The sequence below is a fragment of the Gobius niger genome (genome assembly GCF_951799975.1).
Source record: "Gobius niger genome assembly, chromosome: 1".
Taxonomy (NCBI): Eukaryota; Metazoa; Chordata; class Actinopteri; order Gobiiformes; family Gobiidae; genus Gobius; species Gobius niger.
This window is the reverse complement of record NC_136852.1, coordinates 38,091,467-38,116,888: the sequence shown is the minus strand read 5'-3', so window position 1 is coordinate 38,116,888 and position 25,422 is coordinate 38,091,467. Positions and strand designations below refer to the sequence as shown.

At 47.2% G+C, this 25,422-nt stretch overlaps 1 protein-coding gene across 1 annotated transcript; it reads right to left on the bottom strand.

The window, feature by feature from the left end:
• Nucleotides 1-828: 828 nt before the first annotated feature.
• Nucleotides 829-25,343, bottom strand: fnbp1a (formin binding protein 1a). Its single transcript, XM_079567771.1, has 18 exons — nucleotides 25,062-25,343; nucleotides 24,016-24,131; nucleotides 23,647-23,697; nucleotides 18,587-18,731; nucleotides 16,937-16,999; nucleotides 16,713-16,805; nucleotides 16,598-16,612; nucleotides 13,922-14,050; nucleotides 11,281-11,427; nucleotides 10,973-11,149; nucleotides 8,202-8,393; nucleotides 7,410-7,424; nucleotides 7,214-7,323; nucleotides 6,260-6,392; nucleotides 5,663-5,778; nucleotides 1,704-1,837; nucleotides 1,480-1,638; nucleotides 829-1,070 (listed from the first exon to the last, which is right to left on the bottom strand). The coding sequence occupies exons 1-18, from the start codon at nucleotides 25,089-25,091 to the stop codon at nucleotides 1,045-1,047; spliced, it is 1,851 nt and encodes a 616-aa protein (XP_079423897.1). The 5' UTR covers nucleotides 25,092-25,343; the 3' UTR covers nucleotides 829-1,044.
• Nucleotides 25,344-25,422: the final 79 nt, after the last annotated feature.

Genomic DNA, 25,422 nt, shown 5'->3' with positions numbered 1-25,422 from the left:
GTGTAGCGGCCGGGATGAGAATCAGCACCTCCAAATCTGAGGCCATGGTTCTGCACCGGAAAAAGGTGCTTCCCCTCTACAGGTCGGTGGGGAGTCCTTGCCTCAAGTGGAGGAGTTCAAGTATCTCGGGGTCTTGTTCACGAGTGAGGGACGGATGGAGCGTGAGATCGACAGACGGATCGGTGCAGCGTCAGCAGTGATGCGGTCGCTGTATCGGTCTGTCGTGGTGAAGAGGGAGCTGAGTCGGGGCAAAGCTCTCGATTTACCGATCGATCTACGTTCCCACCCTCACCTATGGTCATGAGATTTGGGTCACGACCGAAAGGACAAGATCGCGAATACAAGCGGCCGAAATGAGTTTCCTTCGCAGGGTGGCTGGGCGCACCCTTCGAGATCGGGTGAGGAGCTCAGTTACCCGGGAGGAGCTCGGAGTAGAGTCGCTGCTCCTTCACGTCGAAAGGAGCAGCTGAGGTGGCTCGGGTATCTGTTCCGGATGCCTCCTGGTCGCCTCCCGCGGGAGGTGTTCCAGGCATGTCCTAGTGGGACAAGGCCTCGTGGAAGGCCCAGGACAGGCTGGTGGGACTATGTCTCCGAGCTGGCCTGGTGTCGCCTCGGGGTCCCCCCAGAACAGCTGGAGGAGGTGTGTGTGGATCGGGAAGTCTGGGCATCACTTGATTGTAATTTCGCATATTTTCTTTTGTAAGGCGCATTGAGTTGCCTTGTGTACGAAATGCGCGGTATAAATAAAGTTGCCTTGCCTTGCCTTAAACTTACAGACTATCACTTTCCTGTTTCACCCATGCACTGACGAAACAAGCACACAGAACCCGGAGTCAGAGGTTTTTATTTTGAAACTTTACAGGAAGTGGTCAGAGTCAAATAAAAACCGGACAGTGACGCTCAGGAGGCGGGCTCACGAGGGGTGGGGCCAGGCAGCAATTGGTTGATACAGACAAACGAAGGCTCTGATTGGTCGACACTTCTCCCTCTGCGGCTGGTATCTGCCCTCCAATTGGTCCAGACAGGCAGTGGGCGGAGTCTTCTTCACACCAAACGGCTCTGAACGAAACCTGGAAAGCACGGAAAGCACAGAGAGATCAATGTGTGCTAATCTTCTAATTTACGTCTGGCGTTATCGAAATTGTGTGAGTAGAACATCCATAGTTAATTCAGCAGTTAATCAGTGCTGCTAGCGCTGACGTTAATGTGTGTTTGAGACTCGCCGAATCATAAATTAGGCCTAATGCTGAACATGTGTAATCACGCTGAATATTTACAAATTAAAGATGTCAAAAAGGGCATGATACACGGCCACCAGGTGGAGCTGTTCCCCAATAATGACAACTGACAGAGAGTAGTAATCGATAAACTATAAACTTGTAGTTTCCAAAAACGTCCACAAAATTCCCTGGATGTTGGTCCGTTTAATACTGGGGGCTTCTCATTATACCTGAGGGGGTGACGTCCAGGAGCAGTTACCTGAGGAGGCGGAGTCCAGGAACACCTTGATGTAGGACGTGGGCACGTATCCCTCCTCCTCCAGGCTCCGGCGCACTCGGGTCCAGCCGTCGCCTTTGTCCTCCTCCACCACAGAAAGTAGTTCCCCCTCACGCATCGACAGCGTTCCCTCGGTCTGACCTGCCGCGGAGGAGCCTGTGGTCAGTACTCACATACTGGGAGTAGTAGTAGTAGTGTGGTAGTACCTGTGAAGGCGTAGAGAGTCTTGCAGGTCCCGATGCTCGGCAGAGGCTCATCGTCAAAGTCGTCGTCGAACTCTGAGCTTCTAGACTTAAACTGTAGCTCCCCCTGCTGGTCCTCCGTGTAACTGCCATCAGGGCTGAGCCAATCAGAGGAGAAAGGGTTTAAAACGGCCAATCATATGAAAGAGTGGGTCAAACACATAGAAATTATGGAAATGACTTGCTATCATTTCTGCGGTTCCTCCATCACCAAGGAGGTTTAGTGGACACTGGATGTATATCCGACGCATGAAAGGCACAAACTGAAGCGAATATGATATAGCATTTAGCTCAGACGACACTAAATACTAAAAGTCACATCTCAAAAGGTCTGTACAATCATTGATGATTTTTTGCAACACAATTTTTTTGACATCATTGTCAAATGTGGACAACAGCTGAACACATCTAGATTCCTCTGAATCTGCAATGTTTGAGGCTAATGCTAACGGCAATAGGAAAAAGTAAATTAAGCAGGCTTATGATAATAAATTGACCAGGCTAACAGGACAAATACATTGAGCAGGTTAACGCTAACAGCTATGAGAAAATACATTGTGCAGGCTAATGCTAACAGCTATAGGAAAACACACTGTGCAAGCTAATGCTAACAGCTATAGGAAAACACATTGTGCAGTCTAATTCTAACAGCTATAAAAAATATATTGTGCAGGCTAATGCTAACAGCTATAAGAAAACACATTGTGTTTTGCAAAAACGATGCTAAAAAAAAATGGGATATTTTACGTTAGGACCAGACACGTGACCGGAAGTTGGTTGGACTGTTGAGCTCTATTCACCTTATTCCGGAAGTTTGCGTGGGTGGTGCCATGAATTGTGCCCGCCCCATTTCAGTTAAAACAGGACTGGAGAAGTCCAGATAAAATCAGTAACAAGAAAACAAAGCCGTATTTAGGCAGCGCAGAGAAACGGTGTTGGTGCAAATGAACATTGGACATTTTACACAAATGAATCGACTAAACATCAGATTTTAGCGGCAAACATTTTCCCTCGTTCTCCGTTTAAATGAACGGGCTTCGCGCTCTACTGGAAGTGACAATACAACGGAAGTGCAGAGACAAGGCAAAAGTGGGCGGGGCGAAATAAGGTGAATAGGAATAATACATTGTGTAAGGTAACAGACTCTGAAAAGTCCTGGACGAGCAGACTTGTACCATAGTACCTATGTCCCCGGATCCTATGTTCCCCAGGTGCGATTTTTTTTTCATAGATGAGTTGGTAAATCAACCAATCGTAATTGTTTTTGTAGCTGAGTTGGTAAGCCAATCAATCACAAGTCACACATATATCAATCAGCTTAAGCCTGACCCAGCCCTAGCCACTAACCTTAAGGATTGTGGGCTGGTGCCTAATCTTAATACATCAATGTTCCCCCACTTCTATTGACGGGGGAACATGGTACCAGAGAACATAGGGCTGACCCCGGAGACACTAGGAGGAAACGGCGCTTACTTTATTTCATTTCTATGTTTAAACAGGCCTATCATAGGGGAGAGAGTTTAAAACAGCCAATCATGAGACCTACGTGGTTATAATGCTCAACAGTCTTGTGCACTTCCGGTCATTTAGTGTGTGCCGCTAGTAAAAATCCCATTCATTTTATGCTTTGACTTTAAATTTAAATATTAAGGGTTAAACAGTACGACACAGGCTAATCAGCGCTGTGCTAACCCATGGACATAAAACTATTTTAAATGGATGATTTATCTAAAACTTGCTAAACTGAAAAGTTAGAAAAGCACTTTGCCACTCATATTCTCAAGTATTTTGAGTTTTCTTTCTTGGAAAATATCCATCGATAGATAATATATAGCCAATTAGCCAGTGTCACGCTTTTAAACTCAAGCTACTGTATGTTCAATTTGTCAATGGATATAAATTCATGCGATTGTGAGCAGGAATGTTGTTCTCTATAGTCAGAAAGACCTACCTATCACTGTTCTAGTCAGGCAGACCTCCCACTTACTGTTATAGTAAGGCAGACTTCCCTCTTACTGTTCTAGTCAGGCAGACCTCCCTCTTACTGTTATAGTCAGGCAGACCTCCCTCTTACTGTTATAGTAAGGCAGACCTCCCTCTTACTGTTATAGTAAGGCAGACCTCCCTCTTACTGTTATAGTCAGACAGAACTCCCTCTTACTGTTATAGTAAGGCAGACCTCCCTCTTACTGTTATAGTCAGACAGACCTCCCTCTTACTGTTATAGTAAGGCAGACCTCCCTCTTACTGTTATAGTAAGGCAGACCTCCCTCTTACTGTTATAGTAAGGCAGACCTCCCTCTTACTGTTATAGTAAGGCAGACCTCCCTCTTACTGTTATAGTCAGGCAGACCTCCCTCTTACTGTTATAGTAAGGCAGACCTCCCTCTTACTGTTATAGTAAGGCAGACCTCCCTCTTACTGTTATAGTAAGGCAGACCTCCCTCTTACTGTTATAGTAAGGCAGACCTCCCTCTTACTGTTATAGTAAGGCAGACCTCCCTCTTACTGTTATAGTAAGGCAGACCTCCCTCTTACTGTTATAGTAAGGCAGACCTCCCTCTTACTGTTATAGTAAGGGAGACCTCCCTCTTACTGTTATAGTAAGGCAGACCTCCCTCTTACTGTTATAGTAAGGCAGACCTCCCTCTTACTGTTATAGTCAGGGAGACCTCCCTCTTACTGTTAGAGTAAGGCAGACCTCCCTCTTACTGTTATAGTAAGGCAGACCTCCCTCTTACTGTTATAGTCAGGGAGACCTCGATCTTACTGTTATAGTAAGGCAGACCTCCCTCTTACTGTTATAGTAAGGCAGACCTCCCTCTTACTGTTATAGTCAGGGAGACCTCCCTCTTACTGTTATAGTAAGGGAGACCTCCCTCTTACTGTTATAGTAAGGCAGACCTCCCTCTTACTGTTATAGTAAGGCAGACCTCCCTCTTACTGTTGTAGTAAGGCAGACCTCCCTCTTACTGTTATAGTAAGGCAGACCTCCCTCTTACTGTTATAGTAAGGCAGACCTCCCTCTTACTGTTATAGTCAGGCAGACCTCCCTCTTACTGTTATAGTAAGGCAGACCTCCCTCTTACTGTTATAGTCAGACAGACCTCCCTCTTACTGTTATAGTCAGGCAGACCTCCCTCTTACTGTTATAGTAAGGCAGACCTCCCTCTTACTGTTATAGTAAGGCAGACCTCCCTCTTACTGTTATAGTAAGGCAGACCTCCCTCTTACTGTTATAGTCAGGCAGACCTCCCTCTTACTGTTATAGTAAGGCAGACCTCCCTCTTACTGTTATAGTAAGGCAGACCTCCCTCTTACTGTTATAGTAAGGCAGACCTCCCTCTTACTGTTATAGTCAGGCAGACCTCCCTCTTACTGTTATAGTAAGGCAGACCTCCCTCTTACTGTTATAGTAAGGCAGACCTCCCTCTTACTGTTATAGTAAGGCAGACCTCCCTCTTACTGTTATAGTCAGGGAGACCTCGATCTTACTGTTATAGTAAGGCAGACCTCCCTCTTACTGTTATAGTAAGGCAGACCTCCCTCTTACTGTTATAGTCAGGGAGACCTCCCTCTTACTGTTATAGTAAGGGAGACCTCCCTCTTACTGTTATAGTAAGGCAGACCTCCCTCTTACTGTTATAGTAAGGCAGACCTCCCTCTTACTGTTGTAGTAAGGCAGACCTCCCTCTTACTGTTATAGTAAGGCAGACCTCCCTCTTACTGTTATAGTAAGGCAGACCTCCCTCTTACTGTTATAGTAAGGCAGACCTCCCTCTTACTGTTATAGTCAGGCAGACCTCCCTCTCACTGTTATAGTCAGGCAGACCTCCCTCTCACTGTTATAGTCAGGCAGACCTACCTCTCACTGTTATAGTCAGGCAGACCTACCTCTCACTGTTATAGTCAGGCAGACCTACCTCTCACGACTGGCTGGGCTCCTCTTGTTCTCCTGGAGTTTGGACGACTCTGACGTGAGGCCACAGCTCTGACGCCGTGTGGACGACAGTCTGCTCTCCGTCTCTGACAGCCAGACCTGAAAAAGCAAAACCAGACCTGAAACAGTAGAATCAGAGTGAAACAGCAGAACCAGACCTGAAACAGCAGAATTAGACCTGAAACAGCAGAACCAGACCTGAAACAGCAGAACCAGATCTGAAACTCCAGGACCAGACCTGAAACTCCAGGACCAGAGGTGAAACAGGTCTAAGCTGAAAGTACTGCTCATGTGCAAACCTCAGAGGTTTCTTGTAGAAAAGAGTTGCCAACAGACTTCAGACTTTGTTTTTCATCATTTCACACGACCAGACAGCAGTAGCACTTTTGATTTTTCTGAACACTTATCACTCAGGCTTCATAACTAATGTCAAAACTCACTTTGAAGCAATTTTTTAACAGGGGTGAAATGGACAGGCCTCACAATTCATTCATTTGTTTGGACAGTTCCCTGGGTCTAAAACTGGTCTGAGCCAGTTAGAAAGAGACTACATTCATTGTTAGCAGGTTGCCGTCGTTACCTGGTTGTTGTGTAGCTCGTCCTCCAGCCGCTGCAGGCTCAGATGGACCTCCTGCAGTCGGGGCTCCACGTTGGACGGGTCTCCCATGTGAGGACTGCGCTCGTACAGCTCCCGCATCTTCAGCAGTGCGTCTCTAAAGAATGTAATCAATGCACAACAGATATAAGATCGATACATAGAGCCCCCCCGCCCCCTTGTACCCGGCTCGACGGACAAAAATGTAATGATCCCTTTGAGCTGGTAAAAATTACTCTACAATCTTATAACTGGGATACCTGTTTCTAAGATTCTCATTCTAAGATCAGTGTATTGCGGATAACAGTGTCACCATTTTAGGGAAAGTCGCGGAGAGGGTGTAACACCGGAAGCGTTTCGAGATCTTTCCGCTCTGGGACCTAGTTTGGAAAATGTTTGTTTACAGACCCCCAAAACACTTGGTTCGTGTGGATAATATGCTCGATTGCTCAAATATTTTTGCGTTTAGTCCTGAGCTTGACTTCGTGTGGACAGGGTCTGAGACTTAAAGGGACTATACTGGGTTTAAAATTTTTAAATGTATGTATTTTCCTCCACCACAACTGCCTCTAAAATCCTGCACTGTCTCTCAAAACTTACTTACTTCGGGTCCAAACTGCCGTCATGCACGCGGTTAATATAGAAGATGCAGTTACACGTATGACCTGAGGTGGCAGTAGTGAGTATAAAATGGCAAACTTGCATCCAGCCCCTTTAAGTTATGAAAGGAAAGTATTGTGTGTCGATGTGAAGTGAATATTTTGTAAATTGCGCATCAGACTTTGTTCTCTTGAGGCATCACCTACCATGAGATTTATCTTCTTTGTGTTGAAGCAAACAGAACAATTTAAACACTAAAGTATACAGTCCCGGTTTAGGGTTAGTTTAGTTAAGTCCTGGTTCAGACCTTGGCTAGTTTAGTTTGGTTCTGGTACTGACCTCTGCTCCTTCTCCCGCTGGATCTCGTGGCTGATGTTCTCAAGGCGATGCTGGAGTTTTTTGCGCCGTTGTTCCGGAGGGAGGTGGCTGCAGTCGGCTGGACTCGAGCTCTGAGAAAAAACATATTTACATTCAGTTATATTCCCCATTTTACAGAAATGGGATAAAATAATAAGTAAAACGTAAAAGGGCTGACCAGTTTGAGGGATAGCTGCAGCGACCGGAGCGGAGAAGACAGAGGAGACACCGCGTTATTAGCCTGTTAGCTCTTAGCCTGATACAAACATGTCTGTGGCTGTATCCATAGAAATGACAGAAACGCAGTTAGCTCTGAGCCTGTTCTCTTGCCATACAAATGAATGCTTCCAGTCCGTAAAGTATGCCGAGGTATGACACGTCCGTTTATGACATACAGTGGGGGAAAAAAGTATTTGGCCAAAATCCAATAGAATGTCTATGTGAAACTGACCAAATACTTTTTTTCCCCACTGTATGTATAATTTCTGTGCTTTCCCCAACATTAACATATTATAAGAAGAGGTTTAGTGGCCACTGGATGTGTATCGGACCCACAAAAGCACTAACTGAACTGAATATGAGTTAGCATTTAGCTCAGAGGACACTTTTATATGCCAAGTCACATCTCCAAAGGTCTGTTCATGCAATAACAATTTCCAATGAGGCTTTGACATCATTTAAATGGACAAGAGCTGAAAACATCTGGATCGGTTATAATTTGGAAGCTAATGCTAACGGTTGTAGAAGAAACACATCAACCATTCATAGAATTTTGACATTTTTCCCGGACCAGCTGACTGCCAACTGTCCGCATATGTTTTGATGTAACGCCATTTCCTTTTTATTTCTCTATGTGAGCCTGTTAGCTCTTGGACTGTTAGTCTGCCAGCTTGATACGTTAGCCTGCTGGCTTAGCCTGTTAGCTCCTATCCTGGCATAACCCTGTCCACAGATATAAGACCAAACTCACCCCTCTCTTGATGCTGCGCAGACACTGCTTCCTGGTCCGAGAGCCCGAGGTCATGAGGTCGTTGAGGCGCGCTGTGATTGGCTCTCTGGAGGATGTGGGTGGAGACTGAGGGCTGGATGCCACGCCCCCGGGTGAGGGTGAGGTGGGAGGAGGAGGGGGCGGCTGCCGCGGCGACGACAGCAACGTTAGCAGCTGCAAACATAAACAGCAGCAGCGTTAGCAGCTGTTAACATAAATGACAGCAGCGTTAGCAGCTGTACACATGAACAACAGCTAAACATAAAAAACAGCAGGGTGAGCAGCTGTTAACATAAACGACAGCAGCGTGAGCAGCTGTAAACATAAACCACAGCAGCGTTAGCAGCTGTAAACATAAACCACAGCAGCGTTAGCAGCTGTAAACATAAACCACAGCAGCGTTAGCAGCTGTAAACATAAACGACAGCACCGTTAGCAGCTGTAAACATAAACGACAGCAGCGTTAGCAGCTGTTTACATAAACGACAGCAGCGTTAGCAGCTGTAAACATAAACGACAGCAGCGTTAGCAGCTGTAAACATAAACGACAGCAGCGTTAGCAGCTGTTTACATAAACGACAGCAGCGTTAGCAGCTGTAAACATAAACGACAGCAGCGTTAGCAGCTGTAAACATAAACGACAGCAGCGTTAGCAGCTGTAAACATAAACGACAGCAGCGTTAGCAGCTGTAAACATAAACGACAGCAGCGTTAGCAGCTGTAAACATAAACGACAGCAGCGTTAGCAGCTGTAAACATAAACGACAGCAGCGTTAGCAGCTGTAAACATAAACGACAGCAGGGTTAGCAGCTGTAAACATAAACAGCAGCAGCGTTAGCAGCTGCAAACATAAACGACAGCAGAGTTGATAGCTGTTTACATAAACGACAGCAGGGTTAGCAGCTGTTTACATAAACGACAGCAGGGTTAGCAGCTGTAAACATAAACAGCAGCAGCGTTAGCAGCTGTAAACATAAACGACAGCAGAGTTGATAGCTGTAAACATAAACCACAGCAGGGTTGGCAGCTGTTTACATAAACGACAGCAGCGTTAGCAGCTGTAAACATAAACGAGGGCAGCGCTAGCAGCTGTAAACATAAACAATAGCAGTGTTGGCAGCTGTAAACATAAACGACAGCGGCGTTTGCAGCTGTTAACATAAACGACAGCAGCGTTAGCAGCTGTAAACATAAACGACAGCAGCGTTAGCAGCTGTAAACATAAACGACAGCAGCGTTAGCAGCTGTTTACATAAACGACAGCAGCGTTAGCAGCTGTAAACATAAACGACAGCAGCGTTAGCAGCTGTAAACATAAACGACAGCAGGGTTGACAGCTGTAAACATAAACAATAGCAGTGTTAGCAGCTGTTTACATAAATGACAGCTGTAAACCTAAACGACAGCAGCGTTAGCAGCTGTAAACATAAACAATAGCAGTGTTAGCAGCTGTTTACATAAATGACAGCTGTAAACCTAAACGACAGCAGCGTTAGCAGCTGTTAACATAAACGACAGCAGCGTTAGCAGCTGTAAACATAAACGACAGTAGCGTTAGCAGCTGTAAACATAAACGACAGTAGCGTTAGCAGCTGTAAACATAAACAACAGTAGCGCTAGCAGCTGTAAACACACGAAATGACACAGTTTGTCGTTTTGGACATTCATTCACTGTTCAAGCGTCTAACGACTGAAATCTCGAACTGACTGCCATCAGAAATATAAACACATACTACACATTTAAGATACATTTGAAACAATGGCACATTAACAATCAGGCATGTGAGCACTGAGCACACATAGACTGCCCCCTGCTGGTCTCGTTCCCAGTGTCGAGGCCACTGTCTGAATGGGGGTCAGCCCTATGTTTCCCAGTACCTATGTTTTCCCGTCAATAGAGGTGGGGAACATAGATGTAGATAGATTAGGCACCAGCCCACTATTCTTAAAGGGGCTAGACGCAAGTTAGCCATTTTATGCTCACTACTGCCACCTCAGGTTATATGTGTAGCTGCACCTTCTATATTAAGCCCGTGCATGACGGGACTTCGGACCCGAAGTTACACCGTTTTTAGTGACAGTGCAGGATTTTAGAGGCAGTTGTGGTGAACAGGTCTGAGCTCATTCTACACATTAGGACATTGTTGGAACATGTAGGGGGAGGAAAATACTTAATAAAATTTTTAAACTCCAGATAGTCCCTTTAAGGTAGGGCAGGGTCAGGGTTAAGCTGATTGATATACAGTATGTATGACGTTTCACTCTCATGACTTTTTGTTAATGTACCAACTCACTTATGAAAAACAAAAAATCGCATATCTGTTTTTTTCTATTGTATACGCATGTAAATGATGGTGCAAATGTTGTAATGTCTAATTTTATTGTTCCTGATTGTAGGTTTTTAGACTGTAACACCTCTCCTGGGACTACAGATTAAATGGCCTTGTGGCTAATTCTGGCATATTAACAGTAATGTTCATTAATATGTTAGCCCTGAAATAAATAAATAATTATAGTCAAGGTTTTAATCATAGAAATATATAGAAATAGAACTATTAAAGGTCAACCAATGCACCAACGATATTTTTTGCCATTTTTATTTTTAGAAAGGTCTCGTGGCCGAATGTCCACACTCCACACTAGTCCCTGTATAATTCCGTGCCCTACATAGTCGTCGACAGTGCAGTAGTATACAGTAATGAGGAGTTAGGGCCGAGGGGGACACAGGACACAAACATTAACAGACTCTTACCTTGTTCTTGCGGATGAAAGGCCAGAGCTTCCTGCTGTGTCTCCGCCCCTCACCGCGGTTGTCGAGGTAACTAGACTCTGACACACTCCGCTTCATGCTGGCGCTGTAGTCCTCAAACTCCACATCTCCAGGAGGATCAAAGCCCGACTTGTAGACCTCCACCACCTCCCGAGTGTCCTACAGACACACCAGGTCAGTGCACAGAAGGCCTTCAGCTACAGAAACCCCACAACTCCTCTTTGACAAATGCTATGAAGGATAAAAGAAACATTTATTTAAACATTGAATGCCTCTTGAATGCCTCTGACCTGACGCGGCTGGATGCTCGCCGCCGCCTGGAGCAGTCCCTCGATGCAGCGTGACGTCTGCGGCAGGAGTTTCCTCTCGGCTTCAGCACAGCTCCTCATCGTTTCCGACACTCGGTCGATCCGCCGCTCCTCCATCTCCTGGATCCTCTGCAACAAACCACCCAGATGCCCTACCATTAACATATTTGTAGTTTCTAGATTATGAGAGCAAAATATCCATGTCTGATCTACTGCTGCTAATGCTCATGTTAATGTCAGTGTCAACTGTATTTATAAAGCACATTTAAAAGTAAGTAAGTAAGTGCTTTATTTGTCATTGTACAACTGTACAACAAAATTGTGTTCAGGTGTTGACCAGCTGACCAGCATGTTTTGGCGGTATAGGGGAAACCGTAGCACCCGGAGGAAACCTGGCTGGCTGCCTTTAGTGCTCCCTTGATCCTCTGAAACGGTGCAGCGCCTCCTGACTTTGTCCCTGTTTCAGAGCGTGGTGTCCTGCACTGGTCAGCTCCACCTCCTTCCTCTTCCTCCCTCCGCTCCGCAACAGTTTTTCACCATCTTCTGGGAAGAGCTCAGCAGTGAATCTGTTTTATTCTCCAGTGAATGTCTCAAATCTCTTTAGCTCATAATCTAGCTGTTTGTTTAAAATGATTAAGTCCTGGTTAAAAAATATATATATCTTTTTTGTTAAAAGAATAATAATAATACATAAGACCTGCTCAGTTTGTGTTTAAGGCCAATGCAAAAAGATATGTTTTTAACAAAGACTTAAAAACATGATTAGACTGGGCCATTTAAAGGATAAGGATGAGGTGTTTTATTTGTCATTATATAACAACTGTACAATGAAATTCATCCTCTGTATTGGACTCATCCTTCAACGCCCCTGGGACGACCCGTAAGGAGCAGTGGGTGACGGTGGGTCCTGCTCCCGGGACCCATCTCCAGATGTGCAGCCAGGCTGATGGTCAGAATCACCTGGCTGGAAGATTCACCTATTGCACATGTTTTTAGTGGTAGAGGAATCTGGAGTACCCAGAGGGAGAACATGCAAACTCCACACATAAAGGCCCCGTCCAGGTGGGAATCGAACCCGGACTTTCGAGCTGTGAAGCACAAATGTCAAGCACTGCACTACTGTACCACCTTAGCACTAAGGGAAGGCAGTTCCAGAGTCTCGGAGCCACGGTGGCAAAAGCCCGCTCTCTGGTTTTAAGCTCGGCACCTCCAGAGTCATTGGATGATCACAAGGTTTGACCTGGATAACGAATCGACAGAAGCTCTAAAATGTCAGGTGGAGAAAATCCATTCAGACATTTCAACACCATCAACAGTATCTTAAATCTAAACCTGTAGCTGACTGGAAGCCAGTGCAGAGAGGCCAACACAGGACTTATGCGCTCACGTTTCCTCGTGCCCGTGAGCAAATGCGCGACAGCATTTTGAACTAACCTCAGGCGACGGATGGAAGTTTGATTAAGCCCAGAATAAAAAGAGTCGCAATAATCTAAGCGACACAAATAAAAGCATGAATGACACTCTCCAGGCTGGCATGAGGCAAATAGGGCTTGACTTTACTGAGCAAATGCAGCTGAAAAAAGCAACATTTGACGACTGAACTTATTTGTCTGTCAAATTTTAAAGAACTGTCCAAAACAACCCCAAGATTCCTCACAGACTCGTGTCAATAGATACTCAAAGGGAACAGAATAGTGATACCACACAAGTTTCTAACACAATTTCAGTTTTAGAGTCCAGTCCATCCCAGTCCCCTTCACTTCCTGTAAACATTCAAACTTGAACATTGTCTGTGCCTGGCTTCAAAGGCAGACACGTCTGCAGGTTGTCTGCAAAGCAGTGAAAGGTAAATATATATTTTCGAAAAATTTACCCCAGGGGTAGTATATATATTTAAAACAATAAGGGGGCCAAAATGGAGCCCTGCAGCACGCCACAGCTGAGTGGGACAACTCTAGAAGCATAAGGACTAAGGTGGCCGGCAAAGATTTTCAAGATACGATCTGAACCAACTTAAGGTGGTACTTTTAATGCCAACATGACTTTCAAGGCATGAAATATGTCAATATTTGACTACTGAAATATGTGCGTTTGAAGACTCGCTGAATCCTAAATTGGGTAAAATTAGGTCAATCAAGTTTAATCAATGAATATTGGGGGTAGGGCTGGGTAACATTAAATGATACTAGTGTGGTATTGGACTTAGGTACAAAAAAACTAAAGTATCGAAAGTATCTGTAGTATATGGTGTTGGTCCAGGGACAGCACTAAAGGAAGTTGTTTCAGCTCAAATAAATATTTCTTTTGCCAATTTGCCCCATATTCTTTTCATATTTTCCCCCCAATTTTTACTCTTTTTCCGAAATTGTTTTCCTCATTTTTGCTTATTTTTTTTAAATCATTAATATTTTCTCTATTTCTCCAAAATTTTCCCCCAAACTATTCCCCATTTTTCACACATTTCTTGACATTGCAAATGAACCCGATATTGTAAATTAGCAGATTTTCCACACATTATCTTTCTGTTTTCTGGTTTCTAAAAAAAATGTAACAGTACCCAGCCCTAATTGGGGGGAATTTGAGGGATGGTCTGGGACAGGGGGAGTACCCGGCGGGGGAGTACCTGGTAGATGACGGGCACCAGAGTCCTGTAGTGCTGGTGCTGGTCCTGGTTGAACTGGTGCAGACTGGTTTCATATTCTTTCCGCGACTCCTCTGCATTCTGCTGCTTCTGCTGAGCGTTCTGACGAGCCTGAGACAGAGGGGCAAAGCGGTGTTCCATCGAGCTGAGCCAAAACGGATCCGGTTCTCGTAGAAAAGAGCTGCTTTAAGCAATATTACGTCGCTAAAGAACTGAAGAATATTCCATCAGCAAGTTTTATGACAATGTCCTAATTTATGATTAATGACAAAACCGACAGAATCTTGACGGGTGACTTGTTTTAGCGGCACCTCATTTACTAATTAAGATTAAAACAGGCCTAATCCAACAGGTAACTGTATGATATGATCTTATCTTATTACCCAGGACTAAACCGGGACTAAACCAGCACTAAACCAGCACTAAACCAGCACTAAACCAGGGATAAACCAGCACTAAACCAGCACTAAACCAGCACTAAACCAGCACTAAACCAGGGATAAACCAGCACTAAACCAGCACTAAACCAGGGATAAACCAGCACTAAACCAGCACTAAACCAGGGATAAACCAGCACTAAACCAGGGATAAACCAGCACTAAACCAGCACTAAACCAGGGATAAACCAGCACTAAACCAGGGATAAACCAGCACTAAACCAGCACTAAACCAGGGATAAACCAGCACTAAACCAGGGATAAACCAGCACTAAACCAGCACTAAACCAGGGATAAACCAGCAATAAACCAGGGATAAACCAGCACTAAACCAGCACTAAACCAGCACTAAACCAGGGATAAACCAGCACTAAACCAGCACTAAACCAGCACTAAACCAGGGATAAACCAGCACTAAACCAGGGATAAACCAGCACTAAACCAGGGATAAACCAGCACTAAACCAGCACTAAACCAGGGATAAACCAGCACTAAACCAGCACTAAACCAGCACTAAACCAGCACTAAACCAGCACTAAACCAGGGATAAACCAGCACTAAACCAGCACTAAACCAGGGATAAACCAGCACTAAACCAGCACTAAACCAGCACTAAACCAGGGATAAACCAGCACTAAACCAGGGATAAACCAGCACTAAACCAGCACTAAACCAGGGATAAACCAGCACTAAACCAGGGATAAACCAGCACTAAACCAGGGATAAACCAGCACTAAACCAGGGATAAACCAGCACTAAACCAGCACTAAACCAGGGATAAACCAGCACTAAACCAGCACTAAACCAGCACTAAACCAGGGATAAACCAGCACTAAACCAGGGATAAACCAGCACTAAACCAGCACTAAACCAGGGATAAACCAGCACTAAACCAGCACTAAACCAGGGATAAACCAGCAATAAACCAGGGATAAACCAGCACTAAACCAGCACTAAACCAGCACTAAACCAGCACTAAACCAGCACTAAACCAGCACTAAACCAGCACTAAACCAGCACTAAACCAGCACTAAACCAGCACTAAACCAGGGATAAACCAGCACTAAACCAGGGATAAACCAGCACTAAACCAGCACTAAACCAGGGATAAACCAGCACTAAACCAGGGATAAACCAGCACTAAACCAGGGATAAACCAGCACTAAACCAGCACTAAACCAGGGATAAACCAGCACTAAACCAGGGATAAACCAGCACTAAACCAGCACTAAACCAGCACTAAACCAGGGATAAACCAGCACTAAACCAGGGATAAACCAGCACTAAACCAGCACTAAACCAGGGATAAACCAGCACTAAACCAGCACTAAACCAGCACTAAACCAGGGATAAACCAGCACTAAACCAGGGATAAACCAGCACTAAACCAGCACTAAACCAGGGATAAACCAGCACTAAACCAGGGATAAACCAGCACTAAACCAGCACTAAACCAGCACTAAACCAGCACTAAACCAGCACTAAACCAGCACTAAACCAGCACTAAACCAGGGATAAACCAGCACTAAACCAGCACTAAACCAGCACTAAACCAGGGATAAACCAGGGATAAACCAGCACTAAACCAGCACTAAACCAGCACTAAACCAGGGATAAACCAGCACTAAACCAGCACTAAACCAGCACTAAACCAGGGATAAACCAGCACTAAACCAGCACTAAACCAGGGATAAACCAGCACTAAACCAGCACTAAACCAGCACTAAACCAGGGATAAACCAGCACTAAACCAGCACTAAACCAGGGATAAACCAGCACTAAACCAGGGATAAACCAGCACTAAACCAGCACTAAACCAGGGATAAACCAGCACTAAACCAGGGATAAACCAGCACTAAACCAGCACTAAACCAGGGATAAACCAGGTCTACACCAGAGGAAAGGAAACTAAACTGAAGTGCGATGGAGGTGATGGGGTGGTATTGGAGGTTGATATGGAGGTGACGGAGGAAGTGATGGAGGAAGTGATGGAGGAAGTGATGGAGGAGATGGAGGAAGTGATGAGGAGGTGATAGAGGTGATGGAGGAGGTGATGGAGGAAGTGATGGAGGTGATGGAGGAAGTAATGAAGGTGTTTTTTGGAGGAGGTGATGGAGGAGGTGATGGAGGAGATGGAGGAAGTAATGAAGGTGTTTTTTGGAGGAGGTGATGGGGAGGTGATGGAGCTTAAGTGAAGTCCCTCAGTCGGAGCAGGTCTTACCTTGATGGAGCAGCGCTGCAGAAAGAAGAAACAGAAAGCGTTAAAGCAGATGCCACGACAGAACCTGAAACACACGCTGTGACGAGAAGAAGCCGCGGTTTGTGACGGCACCGACCTTCTCCCCGTCGTTGCCGTCCAGCTCCAGTCGGTCCGACGTGTGCTGCGCTCGCTCCGCCTCTTTACAGTCGCGCTCGAAACGCCGTTTACTCTGAGCACACACACACACACACAGAGAAACACACACACACAAACAAACACACACACACAGAGAAACACAAATGTCACTCAGAGAAAGCTTCTGGTTTGAAATCATGTCAAAGCGGAAGGAGTGTTTCTGACCGACTCCAGCTGCTTCCAGGAGCTCTCGATGTGCTGCTGCGCCCGCCGCCCGTCCTGAAAGTGCTGCAGCAAAACATGTACAACGGGTGATTAACGGGTGCTAAGAATACACGCGAGACAAACGCACTACTACAGTACAGGAACAGTACCATAAACACACAGTACTGCTCCCATAGTTGATCCGTTTCTGTTTCATTGGTTTTTGTCACGTTTTTCCTTCATTGTCACATTTTCATTGCTTTTAGAAAGTTTGGTCTGTTTTTACTCTGGCATTAAAACGAAGACAAAACTAGACACACATGTCTTATTGAGGAGTGCAGGTGGTATTTGTTTTGGTCCCAGCCCCTTATGGAGGTGATATGGAGGAGGTGATGGAGGAGGTGATGGAGGAAGCAATGGAGGTGATGGAGGAGGAGATGGAGTTGATATGGAGGCGACGGAGGAGGTGACGGAGGAAGCAATGGAGGTGATGGAGTTGATATGGAGGTGATGGAGGAGGTGACGGAGTTGATATGGAGGTGACGGAGGAGGTGATGGAGGAGGTGATGGAGGTGATGGAGGAGGTGATGGAGGTGATGGAGGAGGTGATGGAGGTGATGGGGTGGTATTGGAGGTGATAGAGGAGGTGATGGAGTTGATATGGAGGTGACAGAGGAGGTATTGGAGATGATGGAGGAAGTGATGGAGATGATGGAGGAAGTGATGGAGGTGATGGAGGAGGTGATGGAGTTGATATGGAGGTGACGGAGGAGGTGATGGAGGAGGTGATGAGGTGATGGAGGAGGTGATGGAGGAGGTGATGGAGTTGATATGGAGGTGATGGAGGTGATGGAGGTGATGGAGGTGATGGGGTGGTATTGGAGGTGATGGAGGAAGCAATGGAGGTGATGGAGGAGGTGATGGAGTTGATATGGAGGTGACGGAGGAGGTGATGGAGATGATGGGGTGGTATTGGAGGTGATGGAGGTGATGGGGTGGTATTGGAGGTGATGGAGGAAGCAATGGAGGTGATGGAGGAGGTGATGGTGTTGATATGGAGGTGGTGGAGGAAGTGATGGAGATGATAGAGGAGGTGACGGAGGAAGTGATGGAGGTGATGAGGTGGTATTGAAGGTGATGGAGTTGATATGGAGGTGTTTTTTGGAGGAGGTGATGGGGAGGTGATGGGGAGGTTATGGAGGAAGTGATGGAGGTGATGGGGAGGTGATGGAGGAAGTAATGGAGGTGATGGGGTGGTATTGGAGGTGATGGAGTTGATATGGAGGTGTTTTTTGGAGGAGGTGATGGGGAGGTGATGGAGGAGGAAATGGAGGTGATGGAGGAGGTGATGGAGGAGGTGATGTAGGTGAGGAGGAGGTGATGGAGGTGATGAGGAGGTGATGGAGGTGATGGTGGAAGTCGTGGAGGAGGTGATGTAGGTGAGGAGGAGGTGATGTAGGTGATGGTGGAAGTCGTGGAGGAGGTGATGTAGGTGAGGAGGAGGTGATGGAGGTGATGGTGGAAGTCGTGGAGGAGGTGGTGGAGGAGGTGCTGGAGGTGATGGAGGTGTTTTTTACAGGAGGTGATGGAGGTGAGGAGGAGGTGATGGTGGAAGTCGTGGAGGAGGTGGTGGAGGAGGTGGTGGGAGATGTGATGGGGGAGGAGACTCACCCCCTTGCGCTCGCTCTTCAGGTCGGACGTGTAGCGGCCGAGCTCCTGCATGTTCTCGCTCAGGTTCTCAGAAAGCTCCTCCCGCTGCGAGGCCATGACCTCCAGCTGCCGCAGCGTGGAGCAGAACGCCACGCTCCAGGAGTACCTAAGGGGGGCAGTGTCGGGTCATTGATGATGGATTTAATTTCAAAACAGGCAGTGACGAGTGTGTTCAGAGGAGAGTGTGTTAGAGGAGAGCGTGATCAGAGGAGAGTGTGATCAGAGGAGAGTGTGATCAGAGGAGAGTGTGTTCAGAGGAGAGTGTGTTCAGAGGAGAGTGTGTTCAGGAGGAGAGTGTGATCAGAGGAGAGTGTGATCAGAGGAGAGTGTGTTCAGGAGGAGAGTGTGATCAGAGGAGAGTGTGATCAGAGGAGAGTGTGATCAGAGGAGAGTGTGTTCAGAGGAGAGTGTGTTCAGAGGAGAGTGTGTTCAGAGGAGAGTGTGATCAGAGGAGAGTGTGTTCAGAGGAGAGTGTGATCAGAGGAGAGTGTGTTCAGAGGAGAGTGTGATCAGAGGAGAGTGTGTTAGAGGAGAGTGTGTTAGAGGAGAGTGTGATCAGAGGAGAGTGTGTTCAGAGGAGAGTGTGATCAGAGGAGAGTGTGTTCAGAGGAGAGTGTGATCAGAGGAGAGTGTGATCAGAGGAGAGTGTGATCAGAGGAGAGTGTGTTCAGAGGAGAGTGTGTTCAGAGGAGAGTGTGTTCAGAGGAGAGTGTGTTCAGAGGAGAGTGTGTTAGAGGAGAGTGTGATCAGAGGAGAGTGTGATCAGGAGAGTGTGATCAGAGGAGAGTGTGTTCAGAGGAGAGTGTGTTCAGAGGAGAGTGTGTTCAGAGGAGAGTGTGTTCAGAGGAGAGTGTGATCAGAGGAGAGTGTGTTCAGAGGAGAGTGTGTTCAGAGGAGAGTGTGTTAGAGGAGAGTGTGATCAGAGGAGAGTGTGATCAGGAGAGTGTGATCAGAGGAGAGTGTGTTCAGAGGAGAGTGTGTTCAGAGGAGAGTGTGTTCAGAGGAGAGTGTGTTCAGAGGAGAGTGTGTTCAGAGGAGAGTGTGTTCAGGAGAGAGTGTGTTCAGGAGAGAGTGTGTTCAGAGGAGAGTGTGATCAGGAGAGTGTGATCAGAGGAGAGTGTGTTCAGGAGAGAGTGTGTTCAGAGGAGAGTGTGTTCAGAGGAGAGTGTGTTCAGGAGAGAGTGTGTTCAGAGGAGAGTGTGATCAGGAGAGTGTGATCAGAGGAGAGTGTGTTCAGGAGAGAGTGTGTTCAGAGGAGAGTGTGTTCAGAGGAGAGTGTGTTCAGAGGAGAGTGTGTTCAGAGGAGAGTGTGTTCAGAGGAGAGTGTGTTCAGAGGAGAGTGTGTTCAGAGGAGAGTGTGTTCAGAGGAGAGTGTGTTCAGAGGAGAGTGTGATCAGAGGAGAGTGTGTTCAGAGGAGAGTGTGTTCAGGAGAGAGTGTGTTCAGAGGAGAGTGTGATCAGGAGAGTGTGATCAGAGGAGAGTGTGTTCAGAGGAGAGTGTGATCAGGAGAGTGTGTTCAGAGGAGAGTGTGTTCAGAGGAGAGTGTGATCAGGAGAGTGTGATCAGAGGAGAGTGTGTTCAGAGGAGAGTGTGATCAGAGGAGAGTGTGTTCAGAGGAGAGTGTGTTCAGAGGAGAGTGTGATCAGAGGAGAGTGTGTTCAGAGGAGAGTGTGATCAGAGGAGAGTGTGTTCAGAGGAGAGTGTGTTCAGAGGAGAGTGTGATCAGGAGAGTGTGATCAGAGGAGAGTGTGATCAGGAGAGTGTGATCAGAGGAGAGTGTGTTAGAGGAGAGTGTGATCAGAGGAGAGTGTGTTCAGAGGAGAGTGTGTTAGAGGAGAGTGTGATCAGAGGAGAGTGTGTTAGAGGAGAGTGTGATCAGAGGAGAGTGTGTTCAGAGGAGAGTGTGTTCAGAGGAGAGTGTGTTAGAGGAGAGTGTGATCAGAGGAGAGTGTGTTCAGAGGAGAGTGTGATCAGAGGAGAGTGTGTTCAGAGGAGAGTGTGATCAGAGGAGAGTGTGTTAGAGGAGAGTGTGTTAGAGGAGAGTGTGATCAGAGGAGAGTGTGTTCAGAGGAGAGTGTGATCAGAGGAGAGTGTGTTCAGAGGAGAGTGTGATCAGAGGAGAGTGTGTTCAGAGGAGAGTGTGTTAGAGGAGAGTGTGATCAGAGGAGAGTGTGTTCAGAGGAGAGTGTGTTAGAGGAGAGTGTGATCAGGAGAGTGTGATCAGAGGAGAGTGTGATCAGGAGAGTGTGATCAGAGGAGAGTGTGTTAGAGGAGAGTGTGATCAGAGGAGAGTGTGTTAGAGGAGAGTGTGATCAGAGGAGAGTGTGTTAGAGGAGAGTGTGTTAGAGGAGAGTGTGATCAGGAGAGTGTGATCAGAGGAGAGTGTGTTAGAGGAGAGTGTGATCAGGAGAGTGTGATCAGAGGAGAGTGTGATCAGGAGAGTGTGATCAGAGGAGAGTGTGTTAGAGGAGAGTGTGTTCAGAGGAGAGTGTGTTAGAGGAGAGTGTGATCAGAGGAGAGTGTGTTCAGAGGAGAGTGTGATCAGAGGAGAGTGTGTTCAGAGGAGAGTGTGATCAGAGGAGAGTGTGTTCAGAAGAGAGTGTGATCAGAGGAGAGTGTGATCAGAGGAGAGTGTGTTCAGAAGAGAGTGTGATCAGAGGAGAGTGTGTTAGAGGAGAGTGTGATCAGGAGAGTGTGATCAGAGGAGAGTGTGATCAGGAGAGTGTGATCAGAGGAGAGTGTGTTCAGAGGAGAGTGTGTTAGAGGAGAGTGTGATCAGAGGAGAGTGTGTTCAGAGGAGAGTGTGATCAGAGGAGAGTGTGTTCAGAGGAGAGTGTGTTCAGAGGAGAGTGTGATCAGAGGAGAGTGTGATCAGAGGAGAGTGTGTTCAGAGGAGAGTGTGATCAGAGGAGAGTGTGTTCAGAGGAGAGTGTGATCAGAGGAGAGTGTGTTCAGAAGAGAGTGTGATCAGAGGAGAGTGTGATCAGAGGAGAGTGTGTTCAGAAGAGAGTGTGATCAGAGGAGAGTGTGTTCAGAAGAGAGTGTGATCAGAGGAGAGTGTGTTCAGAGGAGAGTGTGATCAGAGGAGAGTGTGTTCAGAGGAGAGTGTGTTCAGAGGAGAGTGTGTTCAGAGGAGAGTGTGTTCAGAGGAGAGTGTGTTCAGAAGAGAGTGTGATCAGGAGAGTGTGTTCAGAGGAGAGTGTGTTCAGAGGAGAGTGTGATCAGGAGAGTGTGTTCAGAGGAGAGTGTGATCAGGAGAGTGTGTTCAGAGGAGAGTGTGATCAGGAGAGTGTGTTCAGAGGAGAGTGTGTTCAGAGGAGAGTGTGATCAGGAGAGTGTGATCAGAGGAGAGTGTGTTCAGAGGAGAGTGTGTTCAGAGGAGAGTGTGATCGGAGGAGAGTGTGATCAGAGGAGAGTGTGATCAGAGGAGAGTGTGTTCAGAGGAGAGTGTGTTCAGAGGAGAGTGTGTTCAGAGGAGAGTGTGATCAGAGGAGAGTGTGTTCAGAGGAGAGTGTGATCAGAGGAGAGTGTGTTCAGAGGAGAGTGTGATCAGAGGAGAGTGTGTTCAGAGGAGAGTGTGTTCAGGAGGAGAGTGTGTTCAGAGGAGAGTGTGTTCAGAGGAGAGTGTGATCAGAGGAGAGTGTGATCAGAGGAGAGTGTGTTCAGAGGAGAGTGTGTTAGAGGAGAGTGTGTTCAGAGGAGAGTGTGTTCAGAGGAGAGTGTGTTCAGAGGAGAGTGTGTTCAGAGGAGAGTGTGTTCAGGAGGAGAGTGTGTTCAGGAGGAGAGTGTGTTCAGAGGAGAGTGTGTTAGAGGAGAGTGTGTTAAAGGGAGGAGAGTGTGATCAGAGGAGAGTGTGATCAGAGGAGAGTGTGTTCAGAGGAGAGTGTGTTCAGAGGAGAGTGTGTTCAGAGGAGAGTGTGTTCAGAGGAGAGTGTGTTCAGAGGAGAGTGTGTTCAGAGGAGAGTGTGTTCAGGAGGAGAGTGTGTTCAGAGGAGAGTGTGTTCAGAGGAGAGTGTGTTCAGAGGAGAGTGTGATCAGAGGAGAGTGTGTTCAGAGGAGAGTGTGATCAGAGGAGAGTGTGTTAGAGGAGAGTGTGTTCAGAGGAGAGTGTGTTCAGAGGAGAGTGTGATCAGAGGAGAGTGTGTTCAGAGGAGAGTGTGATCAGAGGAGAGTGTGTTCAGAGGAGAGTGTGTTCAGAGGAGAGTGTGTTCAGAGGAGAGTGTGTTCAGAGGAGAGTGTGATCAGAGGAGAGTGTGATCAGAGGAGAGTGTGTTCAGAGGAGAGTGTGATCAGAGGAGAGTGTGTTCAGAGGAGAGTGTGATCAGAGGAGAGTGTGTTAGAGGAGAGTGTGTTCAGAGGAGAGTGTGATCAGAGGAGAGTGTGTTCAGAGGAGAGTGTGTTCAGAGGAGAGTGTGATCAGAGGAGAGTGTGATCAGAGGAGAGTGTGTTCAGAGGAGAGTGTGATCAGAGGAGAGTGTGTTCAGAGGAGAGTGTGATCAGAGGAGAGTGTGTTAGAGGAGAGTGTGTTCAGAGGAGAGTGTGTTAGAGGAGAGTGTGTTCAGAGGAGAGTGTGTTCAGAGGAGAGTGTGTACAGCAGAGTGTGTTCAGAGGAGAGTGTGATCAGAGGAGAGTGTGTTCAGAGGAGAGTGTGTTCAGAGGAGAGTGTGTTCAGAGGAGAGTGTGATCAGAGGAGAGTGTGTTCAGAGGAGAGTGTGATCAGAGGAGAGTGTGTTCAGAGGAGAGTGTGTTCAGAGGAGAGTGTGTTCAGAGGAGAGTGTGTTCAGAGGAGAGTGTGTTCAGCAGAGTGTGATCAGAGGAGAGTGTGATCAGAGGAGAGTGTGATCAGAGGAGAGTGTGTTAAAGGGAGGAGAGTGTGTTCAGAGGAGAGTGTGTTAGAGGAGAGTGTGATCAGAGGAGAGTGTGTTAAAGGGAGGAGAGTGTGTTCAGAGGAGAGTGTGTTAGAGGAGAGTGTGATCAGAGGAGAGTGTGTTAAAGGGAGGAGAGTGTGTTCAGCTCTGACCTGGTCTCATCCTCGCGGCTGCGTTTGGGCTGGTATTTCTTGGACAGATTCCTGAAAGAGATCAAGAGATGGTGATCTTATTTATTAGGGCTTTTCACACGACACAAGCTTCACAAAATGCAATGGAAAAAGTGACAATGAGTGACATCAGGGAACCAGTCACCCACTCACACGCTCATTCACACACCAGTGTATGCAGACACTGGAGGCAAGGCGGGTGAAGTGTCTTGCCCAAGGACACAACAACAGTGTGCACCTGCAGGATCCTCTGATCACAAGACGACCCGCTTTACTCTCTGAGCCACCGGGTCAAGTGAAGTACTGTAGTGGTATAAGTACTGTGAAGTAGAAGTAGTGTTGTGTAAATACCGCATCTGTTTGGAGTAGCTCTGCTCGATCTCCGCTCGCTCCTTTAGGAACTTGGTGTATTTCTCTAAGAAGTCGATGCCCCACGAGGTGTGCTTCTCCAGACTCTCGAACTGGTCCTGCAGGACAGGGGGCAGAGGGCAGAGGGCAGGGGCAGAGGGCAGGGGCAGAGGGCAGGGGCAGAGGGCAGGGGCAGGAGAGGAAGTTGAGGCGATACTGGTGACATGACATCATTACACACTCTGACCTAAGTCCGACAATGACCGGACACAGGTGGCCCCGCGGTTCAGAATCGCTTGTAAACACCTGATCATTGGCTTCTCAGATTAATACCAGTCGTCTGATCTTACGCATCAGATAAGTGACAGTGACACAATCCGCATACCCCTGAGCTCCCTCCTGCAGACGGAAAGAATTCCAGATGAACTTCCGTCTGTTACATACCATAATAATCTGATATTATCATGATAGTAGCTGTTGGTATTGGTTATTGATACATTTGCCTCGACTTCTGTCGTAGCCACAGACCTGAGCAGGATTAAAGACACATCTACACTATTAACAGCAGACACTTATTTCTCTGTTTCTTCTCTGTAATGTATTAGTTATTTCTCTGTAATGTATTAGTTATTTCTCTGTAATGTATTAGTTATTCCTGATTTCCGCATGATTCTCTGTGATGAAGTTCATTCACAGACATCTTCCACATGTCAGTGCTATGATGAACAAATCAACTCCACAGGCCTGTCAGAGCATCAGATCACTGAACCCTAAACATGTACAATAGGCTCCCAGCCTGCAGATGTCCGACACTGACACTGCAGGAGGGTCAGACTCAGAGACACGTCCCACTGAGGGACAGTCCTGCGCGGCGCACGCACGCACGCACGCGCCCGGCCCGCAGCAGGTGCGGTCCTCCTCGGGTACCCGGGATAACAGGCCAAGCCCGGACCGCTGTGTCGCGGTTCTGTCTGTGACACGCGCCGTTGCCATGGCGGCACACGGAGGAAGCACGAGGCCCGTCCGCCCTCTCACGCGCACTCACGTACCCACAGCTCCGTGCCCCAGTTGGAGCTCATGTCTCCTCCCGGTCCCGGTGGTCCTGTCGGTGGTACCGTCTGCTCCGGGGCCGCTCCTCCAGACGCACGAGCCGCACGCACGCACGCGCACACACCGGCAGCACGTCAGCCCGCGCGCCCGGAGCGTGCGTCACGTGCCTGACGTTACCGTGAGACAAAGGAAATAACGACGCTCCGGTAAAAACCGTTTAATCCCAGCGCGGGCACGAGCGGCGCGCACACGCTGCCTTTGTCAGAGATGCTCCGAGAGGCACTGCGCATGCGCACAGCGTGCAGAAAACAGTGAAATCAGAGGTTCTGCTCAGAGCACTGCGCATGCGCCTCTAACAGA